Source organism: Epinephelus moara, chromosome 23 (assembly GCF_006386435.1).
Source record: "Epinephelus moara isolate mb chromosome 23, YSFRI_EMoa_1.0, whole genome shotgun sequence".
NCBI classification, from domain to species: Eukaryota; Metazoa; Chordata; class Actinopteri; order Perciformes; family Serranidae; genus Epinephelus; species Epinephelus moara.
This window is the reverse complement of record NC_065528.1, coordinates 14,322,237-14,333,659: the sequence shown is the minus strand read 5'-3', so window position 1 is coordinate 14,333,659 and position 11,423 is coordinate 14,322,237. Positions and strand designations below refer to the sequence as shown.

General features: G+C 41.4%; 1 protein-coding gene across 1 annotated transcript in view; it reads right to left on the bottom strand.

Moving 5' to 3' along the window:
* The window catches only part of LOC126385258 (mucin-19-like), a 60,845-nt gene that overhangs the window by 2,468 nt on the left and 46,954 nt on the right, over positions 1–11,423 (bottom strand). The window contains exons 23-39 of the mRNA XM_050036868.1: positions 11,228–11,397; positions 9,641–9,797; positions 9,203–9,310; positions 8,840–8,981; positions 8,690–8,718; positions 8,239–8,505; positions 7,904–8,104; positions 6,194–6,438; positions 5,809–5,995; positions 4,662–4,878; positions 4,153–4,313; positions 3,148–3,217; positions 2,903–3,012; positions 2,777–2,808; positions 621–774; positions 461–498; positions 217–324 (exon numbers count right to left, since the gene is read on the bottom strand). Of these exons, the coding sequence (XP_049892825.1) occupies positions 217–324; positions 461–498; positions 621–774; positions 2,777–2,808; positions 2,903–3,012; positions 3,148–3,217; positions 4,153–4,313; positions 4,662–4,878; positions 5,809–5,995; positions 6,194–6,438; positions 7,904–8,104; positions 8,239–8,505; positions 8,690–8,718; positions 8,840–8,981; positions 9,203–9,310; positions 9,641–9,797; positions 11,228–11,397 (2,396 nt within the window). The remainder of the gene's footprint in view (positions 1–216; positions 325–460; positions 499–620; positions 775–2,776; positions 2,809–2,902; positions 3,013–3,147; positions 3,218–4,152; positions 4,314–4,661; positions 4,879–5,808; positions 5,996–6,193; positions 6,439–7,903; positions 8,105–8,238; positions 8,506–8,689; positions 8,719–8,839; positions 8,982–9,202; positions 9,311–9,640; positions 9,798–11,227; positions 11,398–11,423) is intronic.

Here is an 11,423-nt window from a genome sequence, read left to right as displayed (position 1 = left end):
GGGGGGGGGGGGGGGGGGGCCTTGGGCTCAGCCCCAATGAGTAATGAGTAACACCCTCTGGGTCCACCATATGCAGGGACTGGCATGACAGGTGGCAGGCAGGGGCGGGGCCCTGGGCGTGCTGATCTCCGGCGTCGCGGAATGAAAACGGTTAGTTATCAGTGAAGATTTGTAAGATGTTACAGTTTAAGGAACAAAGCAGAGGGTGTGCAGTACCTCTGGACAGTCTTGTGTGGGACAGACTCTAGTCTCAGTCTGAATACCCTCTTTGCTGCAGGTATATGTCATGCAGGGATGGGCGGCATCCTTCCATCTGTCTCCCACCTACACACACAAAGAAACATATCACGACACGCTACACAGTACGATGATTCATTTCAATCAAACATGTATTTTTCCTGAGGGAGAAGAGACACTTCTCTCTGTCAAACAGATAGTTATAAGATTAGACACAACATACCCTGTATGTTTTGTTATGATAACTGCATGTCTTCTCAACTGAAAAACAACACAATAAGTATTAATGTGTTAGCTGTATTAGTATTCATGTGAAGCAAGGAAGGTCTCTAAGAAAGTACTTAAATCATCATTTTAAAACATAATGACGTGTCAGTACTTACCACACATCTGATCACCACAGCAGGAAGTGTTTACCAGAACAGCACTGGGGCCACAGAGAGGCGCTGGATTAGGAGGTTTTGGAACACACACCTCTGTGCGAGTCTGGCTGTGACATGTACACAGGTCACAGCCAGACTGCCACACCTCACCAGGCTGGAAGACAGGTACAGAAACACTTCCACAATCCAATCTGGGATATTCATGTTTATTCTGTTTCCTGTTTTATTTTGTAGGTTGATTCCTCATGTGTCTGGTTTTAATTCCTGTCTTAGTGTTTTCCCACCTTTTTGATTGTCTGCCGCACCCTGATTAGTTTCACCTGTCCCTCAGTAGTCCTGCAGTCTACTCACCTGTTCTCACCTTTCCAATAAGTGGGTGTTTCTCAAAGTCAAGGATCCCTCCTTGGTAGGACGAATCCTTCCAAGGAAAGATCCTACAGAGGCAAGTCAAGAGTCCTTCTTAGCATTCAGTGGGTCCGTCCCAAGTCTCTTACTCCCTTACTGTTTTGGTCAGCGAATATAATGAGACTTGGGATGTACCCATAGTAACTCCAGACGCTGGCTGCTTTACGGAGCAGATCCAGCGGTGCCGCCGTCATCAGGAATGGAATTCGCTTCACGTGACGCTTCAGTGGAAAGGACGTCTCATGTCTCTTAAACCGACAATGCTCGCTCATCGCTCCTAGCGCTAGCTCCTCGCATTTTTTCCTAGGTGGGAGGGGCTAAACAGCTAGCAAAGTCGGCTAGGTAAGATAACTAGCAGTAATTTAAGAGACTTGGGACGGACCCAGCGAACACACATTGGAACAGGCTAACAAGTGTCCCCAGGTGTACGTCATTAACCCTCAGCAGACTGAGGGGGGTTCAGGGTACTGCGATCATTTTGGAACTCTCTAATGTCGTACAATTTTTAACAAATGTATCAGTACTGTCAGAGTCACGTGACTTTTAGGGAGAACATATTTCTGGATCATACTTACGAGTAAGTGGTGTAATGAAGTAAAGACAAAAGCTGAAAAAGTTCTAAATGATCTTTTTCAGTATATACACAGACTCACACACAGACTCACTCTTTGATTCCAAAGTGATCCATATTCTCTGTGTGTGTTACCACACACTGCGCTACAATAATATGAACAGATCTGATCTGATGAGCCGCGCTGCTCTGAAACAACTGACCGCGCCAATTGTACATTATACTACTGTGTAATCCTCTGAAATATGTTCACCTCAAAACAAAAGAGTGATGCTTTGACCAGCAGGATGTTCTAATGTCTTGTGGTCATTCTCACTGCAATTCCCCCAACACCAACTGAAGCTGACAGAATGAAAGCACTTATCATGTCCTTATCATGTGAATAGTGGGAGTAGAAGGGGAGGGGGACACTTCACGCTCCATCTCTGCTGGGAATGATTAATTTAAAAAATTTGTTTTGTCTAAATCACGTTATTTTCAAAATCTCATTATTCAGCAGTGGACACATTGGAAAGTGTAAATTATGAGGTTTCTGTCAATATTTTTTTTCAAGTTTTTATGATAAAAAACTCAGGTGGAAACATTAATCCAAATAAATGACATATTTATATTAGTCCTGCTGAGCTCTGCTGGTGCAAGTTTCATTGAAGAGGCCCCATCCTCACTTCTAGCAAATCGTGTGCAAAGCATTGTGGGGATTTTATACCCGCTGAGGATCCACACATGCATCCTTGGAATTTCTCTGGAAGAAGGACTCTGTCCTCGGTGAAATTAGTAAGGATCCTTGACATTGGAACAGTCCTTCAACAGGGGTCGATGACGTAGCCTCCTTCATATTCAGCCGTTTGAGGATCCTTCCTTGACTTTAAGAAACACCAAGTGTCTTATACTCATACCTGCCCACTTCTTTGTTCTTGGTCAGGTCACTTGCCCATGGTCCTTGTGGTTTCCCTGTGTTCTTGTTTTTTTTTCTTGTTGATTGTTCCTGACTCTTTGCCTGCCCGTCTGATGTTTACCTTGTCTACCTGTTAGCCTGCTAGCTTCCATTAAAATATCTTTTCTGCATCCTCCTGCCTGCTGTCCTGCATTTGGGTCCTCCATTACTGTGTTACTTCAGTCAACTGTGAGAGAGTCATCAGAGATCTGACTATTTCTGCACTGATGAGACAAAGATACTCACCAGTCTGGGCTCACCACGTGGTCCTTTACAATCTGATTGACGAGACACAAACTCTACATTAAAACAAATTATGACTACATACTATACATCTAGGTGAGTGTCAGCCTTATTGGCCATGTAACTTACAGGAACAGTCAGACACACAGATGTGTGAGTGATTTCCTGCCCTGTATTGGCCGCTGGGACAATAACAGCCTGGCCTGCCATTCTCCAGCGAGGCTCCTTGATGAGGTATTCTGTACGGCCAAACCAGAAGAGAAACAGAAATAATGGAAATCTTGACAGGGGAAACATTTTGGATTTAATAAAGTGAGAAATACATTTCACAACAAGTAAAAGGATGTTATTTAGTAAAAATAAGCTTTACAAACCCTCCATAGCAGAACTCATCCACCTTGTCATGACATTCTCTGTAAACCAATCCTTCTGGACATGTCACAGCTGAAACATGAACAAGTACAATGATAAATATCAGTTTAAGGAGGAATTTAGCATTGACATTTTAATGGAAACAGCATTACAGTCTGGTCCATAATACACAGAAATGTGTGCAAATATTAAAGGGATAGTTCAGATATTTTTTTTATTTTATATATGAGTAGTACTGTGCAAAAGTTTTAGGCAGGTGTAAAGAAATGCTGTAAAGTAAGAATGCTTAAAAATACAAAGTTTAATTGTTTATTTCTATTGATTTAAAAAATGCAAAGTGAGTGAATGGAAGAAAAATTTAAGTCAAATCAATATTTGGTGTGACCACCCTTTGCCTTCAAAAAAAGCATCAATTCTTCTAAGTACACACAAAGTCAGGGATCCTGTAGAATCATAGTCAGGTATATGATTAACCAAATATACCAAACAGGTGCTAATGATCATCAATTTCATATGTAGGTTGAAAGACAATCACTAACTGAAACAGAAACAGCTGTGTAGGAGGCTTAAAAGTGGGTGAGGAACAGCCAAACTCTGCTACCAAGTTGAGGTTGTGGAGGACAGTTTGATGTCACAGGTCATACACCGTAACAAGACTGAGCACAACATGAAGACACAAGGTAGTTACACTGCATCAGCAAAGGTCTCTCCCAGGCAAAGATTTCAAAGCAGACTGAGGTTTTAAGATGTGCTGTCCAAGCTCTTTAGAAGAAGCACAAAGAAACGGGCAATGTTGAGGACCATAGACACAGTGGTTGAAGGTCCACGGTGGGACTTTTTTAAGTGGCGAAAATATCTTTTGCTGCTGCCCCCATCTACTGTAGGTCATACACTGACTTTGGATAAGTGCCTCATACAAGCCAACCTTAAAAGCTCTGAACTATCCCTTTAAGTCCCTTGTCTGACTTGCTTAACAGAGTACAAGAAAAAGGACAAAAGATACGTACTACAGCTTCCATTGGTCAGTCCTCTCCAGTCAATACAGACACCAGCCTTCATGCATTCCTCAGCAGCTTGCTCTAGTGAGGAGCAAGGACCATTCCTGCATGAATCAAACTCACAGTTCCTCTTTGTCATTTCCAGATTCACGCTGCACTTTGCAAAGACTCTGAAGAAACAGTATAGATTAGGTTTTTAGTTAAACAAACAGCCAGTGTTCCACATTATTAAAATAAAAATTAAAAAAATTAAACAGTATAAAAAACAACTGACAGAGACTTGTACATGGTTGCTAGGTGGTTGCTTGGTGTGTGGCTAGGGTGTATGGGGTGACTCTGGGTGACTGCTACTGTGTGTCTGCTTAAGTCACAAATGTAGTTTTTAAGTAAAGAAAAGCATTGCACCTCTCTTTTATGACATACAGTATAATCATAGACCACATTTACCAGCAAACACACACCCATTTCTACCTCCAATTTCTCCACAAGGTGTGTGTGTGTTAGCGTGTGGAACTTACGGGTGGTGTAGCAGCTCGCATAGTGCACTCGCAGGGCAAGGGGTGTAAGTGGGTGTGCTAGGGGGTGTGGGTGAGTAACAAGGTACGTCCCTTGGTGCAGAAGCACAGGCAGGCTTCAGTGGGTCGGCATACACCCAGTCATAGGCTGTCTTATCACAGCAGCTGTCATCCTCCATCTGCCCTCCTTTACGGATACATGACCCAACACCGCATACACCTGGAGAGAAGATGGAGGGGTGAGCTCAGCGTAGACGATGTGCAATCTGATGTCTAACAAACATATGTATAAACATTTTAGTTGACATAAACAATCTGTGTCAGTTTTGATGGTTCTCTGGCTCCCACAGCTATAAATTATATACAGATCATAGACTGTATTAAACTAATGGACGTTGCCATTGTGACGTCCCATTTTGAAGCCTCGAGTTTGGCATTTACGTTGTTGCCATCTTGGATTTTTGGACCCAGAAGTGATCATATTTGGAAGAGAGGGTGGAGCTAACTCTAATGCTAGCTTGGTTGGCAAAGCACATTTAAAGCTATTGACTGCAGTAATGCTGCAAAAACTGAACACCTGACTCCTGAGAGGGATTTTCTAGCACAACCAAACGCCAAACAATGCTTTTTTTTAAATGACCACAACCTTACAAACATCTTTCATTAACTGAAACACACTAATCTGGGGTTACACCATGGGTGCGTTACCTTACCACACTTGTCACTGTGGTAGCGACTTGTCAATGGATGGCACTCCCCTGTCACTCAAAGCAGAGCTGCTTTAATTTAAGCCTTAATGACATTTAAACAGACAAGTTTCTCTACATTAAAATTCACTCCCTACAGCAGCCCCCCAGGAAGTGCAGCAGGCTTTGAAACCAGTTTTCATAGTGGCCAAACAGAGTAATTACACCATCACATCATGCCTGCGGCCCAAAAAGACCCATTGACGTATATGGCAAAACGTCTGTAAATCATCATTTGTTAGCCTTCAAGCTAATATAGCAACATACATTTGCTGCTGTTGTAAGGTTGGCAGACAAGATCAAGCTTTTGCATTACCTCAAAATCCACTATACATAGACAAACACACACTGCTTAAATGGATATAAAGTACGCACTTAACCATCACTTTCGTTTCATTACCCACCACATTGTCCCTGGGTGTTGTTGTGGAAGTGCTCCATAGCCAGACTGACCACCAGGGTATAAAACGGACTTAGGGAGACATAAGAGCGGATCTCCGGGAGGTAGATTGACACTATGTACCCCGTGGTCTCAAATCTCCACCCATGTTCCTCAAATGGCGGCTCAATGGTCACATTGTTCAGAGTGGCCTAAAGCAGATTAGACAAGAATTAAACCAATTTTCTAATTCTTTCAATAGAGTACGGTACACTTAAATAAGTAGAACTTTGAAAACAAAATTCTACAATAAAATGATTATCAGCATCCTTGTAGCCAAATAGCCAATATAGTGTACAAGTTGGCATGGTCACATGACAGATAATAAATAAAACTGTATAATATCCTACCTGTATTGAAAACGGGGAATTTGGAATGACACTGAGTGTAGCTATACTGTCCTGATATTTCAGGATGATGCCTTTAGCACAGGAGATTTCAAAGCCTGGCACACAGTAAAAATTGTCCACAGCAATTTTCAGATGATGACGTGGAGACCTCTCCTCCACCAGGATGTAGGTGCAATCATCAAGGAAATCAAAGGTTGCACCTTGGAAAGAGATGTAGTGGGGGTCCCCATACAGATCACAGCGACCTAGAGAGGGGAAGAGGTGGGTAGATATGGACAGAAAATAGGAAATGTATTTCCTTAATTCAAGTTTTCATCAACTACTGGATGGATTCCCATAAAAAAACACAACAGACCATAGACTGTATATGTAGACTAAGCAACCTTGATTTCACCCATTGGTTTGTAGACTACCGTTTTGGAGCCTGTCGCTATCTTTTTTTTTTTTGAGCCATAAGTAACCATAATCTGACTGAGAACCCAAGATCCCTACCATGGTAATAACTTGTCAATCACAAGGTAGCCACGCATTAAAGGATAACCTGCTTTATCGTTTATCTTACTCTAAATGGGCCCGTAATTCAAAAAATGCAGATCATGCTGTATTACAGAGACTTGAAACTAACAATTCAGACCATAAACTCATCAGGAAAATGATTACTGAGGTACTACATCAAGGGACAAGCAGATCATTTTCTCATAGACTTCTATACAATCACCTTTGTGTAACCAGTGGAGTCGCCCCCTGCTGGACATTAGAAAGAATGCAGGTTTAAGGCGCTCCACATTGGCTTCACCTTTCGGGATCTGGAGGTAACGCCTTTCTACAGAACACAGACTATGTAATGAAGACGGAAGATATGACAGCTCCCAAAAAGTGAAGCCAAAACATCTTGAACCTCCCCCTGGTGGCTGGCTGCAGTATAGGGCAAACCCCACCTACTATGGCGACCATAGTAATAATTACCTGATACATGTTAAAATGTTAAGTTTGTCATTGTGAGCATGTTAGCGTGCTGATGTAAACATTTAGTTAAAAGCACCAATGCCCTTAAGTGTGTTGTGTTATAAGGACAGATACATCAGTGCAAACTGGTTCAAGGCAAGCTTACGTGGTTCGGTTTTAAAGAGCAGCACTTTGTACTAAATCCACAGTTTGGTCCATACCTTGTTTGTCACATATTCTGGTACATGTGAGCAAATTCACTGAAAACCTCATTTCTTATTACTGTTGGGGCTCAAGCACACCAGAGCTCCGATTGGGCCCAAAAAATCAGGCCAGACCCGAAATGAATCCACATAGTTTCTGTCCAAGCCCGACCCCAGCCCAAACCACTGCAGCAATTGTGGGCCTAAGCTCAATTAAAAACCTGAATTTCTTCCGTAAAAGATATATATATATATATATATATATATATATATATATATATATATATATAAACTGGCGAGAACCTGATTCAAGCCCGGCCTAGCATGACCCTGGCGGTTAGGCCAAAATGGGCTTGGGCAGTGAATGTGCTTGGGAAGGTCTGCAATCTTAGGGTTATTAGCAGCCATTCTGAAAGCTCCACCTCGTGACTTTGTGGACATTTGTATTGTGGATTCAGTTTGGAAACATTAAACCCCTACTAACCAAAAAAAAAAAAGAAAACAGGAAGAATGGATGAGGGTTAACAAGAGCAGTTGCCACGTAAGGCAAGGATATACTTACAGTCACACTCCCATCTTTCACAGCATCCATCTGAGACTTTCGTGACCTGGTTTCTGGGGCAATTGGGAACCGTAGTCTCTGGACAAGCCACTGGAGTCAACTCTATCTTGCCCCCTATACAGCTCTTATTGAAGCAGTCCTCCATCCACGTCTCACCGCAGTCCCAGCTTTGTTTCTTCTTACGGTCTTTACACTTACAATCTGGTACATTGATAAACACAGTAGAAGACAGTGAAGATACAAAAGACTGAAACATTGTTTAGGTAATCTAAGAAACTGATTGCAAGGATAACTGAAAAAGGGAGTAATGTGCAGAACAAGTATATGGCACGTACGAATGTAATCTGTAGATGCAGTCTCTGTTGTGCCGGTTACTTCTGTGGGGTAAGTGTGGTATGTCATTGTGGTGCCTGATTCCTCAGTGGTTGTCAGTTTAGTGGTAGATGTTGAGGCAGTTGTAGTTGTGGTTGGTGTAGTGGTAGTGTAAAGCACAGTTTCAGTAGTTGGTGGTGTAGTGGTGTTGTAAAGCACAGTTTCAATGGTAGTTGAGGCAGTTGTGGTGGGAGTGCTTGATGTTGGAGTGGTGGTTGAAGGTACTGAAGCTGTTGGAGCAAAGGTGGAATTGAGGTTTGGGGTTTTAAAAACAGGTTCTGTGAAGGCACATACACTGTAATCTAAAACAAAACTAAAACCTAATTGCCAAAAAATCCTTTTCATATTTTTGTTCAACTGGTACAACACATAAAATAGTAAATGTAGTGGTACATGAATATAATTCATACTTACTACAGTTCATTTTTCCATTTTCACAGTGGCTGATAAGGATAATATGAGAGTAGAAATTTCCAGTAGTCAGTGTAAAGAAAATGTTTTTCATATTATGGTTATCCTGAAAATGTTTATATCTAGACATACTGTATATATCTACTGACTTACCACTTAATAGACTGTATCATCACCACTGCTCCAGGCTGAATGACAGTGTCATTAAAATAACAAGTGCAGTTTTTTAATTTGGTGCATTCACCAGTATTTTCATCATAGTATGGCGTCTCCTCTGAACATCTGGGGTAGCAACCTTTCAGAGAATAAACACAATTGTTATTTTATGGGTGCAAATGGATTTTAGAAGTATTGACAAGAAAAAAAATATCAAAAGGCCAGGTTTGTTTGCAGCACTGACAGAATGATACAAGCTAAGTAACATTAAGACATTATTTTTCATTTTCACTGGATTCAACTGATGATTAAGACAGAAGTTTATCTTATGTTTGAAAACAACTAAGAAAGTCTGATTACCTTCCAGCTTGTGAGTGCTGGTGTCTTTGCCGCAGGTTAGCATCTCACCACAGGCTTCATAGTGCCAGCTACACTGGCCTTGCTCGTTGTAGTAGCCACAGTAGACCGCTAAGTTTAAATAATCACGTTAAATTGATCAGACCAAGTTATGTTCATGATTCATATTTTGTAAACAACAATAATGACACACTTTTTACCACACGTATTGTTAGCTACACAGACTGATCATTAATGTGTCTTACACAGTGTCAGTCACAATGACAAAGAAATACTTAAATATTGATAAAACATTATATAAAGTGTATAAACTATGTAAAATACGAAGCAGAGACATTAGATGAATGGGTATTTACTTTTAAATTTTCTGCAATGTACTGTATATACCATGTTATTCAACGTTTAATCAAGAAAGTAAACTTAAACGACATCACGACTTACGACACAAATCAGGTGTTCTCCATTTTACACACACATCCTTGTCGCTGCAGGCCTCTGCGTAGGCTGCAACAGCTGTGCAGAAGCCCAGGAACTTCCCTTCAAACTCACAGGAGCAGGACTCCTGCACACAGGCCTGATAGTAGGGATCTGGATCCACCTGTAGATTGTAGAACATCCAGAATAGAGTTTCAATAACAAGTTTAGGGCTCTCTGTGAAGGTCTGTTACTGTAAATAGAGAGGTGAAGTCTCTCTCCTTCCAGTGGACCACCATGGGGCCTTATTTTAGAAGAAATACGTACGCTGAGACGATGAGAGACAAATCATTTTTTATTCACTCTTGAACTGTGTGAATTACACTCCTATTTGTTTGCTTTCAGTGAAAACAGGGTGGCAAATAAACCATTCACTTCCAGTGGTTCAGCAAATTGGCATCTTTGTATCACATGGAGTTCAACTTTGGTGAACTCTGAGTGGCGAAGTTGCAGCCTCAACCGAGAGCAAAGAGGTATGTATGGTTGACTCCGTTTGTTGCTGTGTCTTGTGTGTGCTTGCATTTGCTCATGTGTGACCTGGCCCTAAAACATAATTTTTGTTTGTTGTAGGTTTGTCGCGGTACTGTTTAGTTTTGTGTGAAACTACGGTAAACTACATCTCTCGTCTCACAGAATATATGTCACCTTCCCCAGCTAGCTAGCAGGCAGGGTAACTTACCTGATGTTTTTAATCCAGTGAAAGACCGAGACCGAGCAAGACCAGTTCCTCATGTGAGTAGGCTACATCCTGGCACAAAACACAAAGGCAACTAGACGAAGGTATGACTTTGCGGAGGAGACTTGTTTAGTTGTTCTAATCACATATTTTCACAGTCTTATACTTCGTCAGTTTTACAACAAACTGCAACTTTCTTGACTTGCAAAATCATATTTTAATTTGGCAGATGTCATATGTGTAATTCATGGCACAATTCAAATGGCATCAAAAATTATTTGTCTCTCGTCATTAACTGAATTCAGCTGCCTGGCGTTTAACCAGAACCAAGAGGCGTGACCACAACACTCCAGTTTTAGCCTCTTTATGCTGGCTCCCAGTATGTTTTAGAATAGATTCTAAGATTACTGAATACTTGGACATGATACTTATGGTCTCTCTCCTAGCTATACCTCTGACCTCTTGGTACTGTACACGCCAGGACATACTTTAAGATCCTTGGACATTATGTCTGTTTCAGACGCCCTGGAACAATCTGCCCGAGGAAATCAAGTTGGCTGAGTCAGTGATCTCTTTTAAGTCTCTTCTTAAAGTATACTTCTATCAGAGAGCCTTTCCTGATTTTACTTGAGTTTTAATTTCCTTTGAGCGGTCTTTTATTTCCTCAGTTTTTACACACCAAAGTGTCATTTTTCTTTTAAAACCTGTTGTTTCATGACTTGTCTGTTTTATTTATTGCCTTGTAAAGCACTTTGTAACTCTGTTTTGAAAAGCCAAAGTTTTGACAAAAAAAAAAAAAAAACGTAAAATAAAACCTGCACAGGAGTCCAACAGTGACCCCTGGCGTTGGTGGGTTGTTAAATATGTAAAATGCATACCTTTAAGTGGCACTCATTGAATATGTCTCCTGTGATAATCCTACAGCGCCGCTGGGCCCAGGCTGAGCAGTAGGAGTTGCGTTCGCATGGAAATACCTCAGTGGTCACATCAGAGCAAGGAGGTGTGGCGGCTTTCCAGCTGTTGCCAAATGCCAGGGGACTGGACATCACTAAAACAGATGTTTGGTGTTATTTT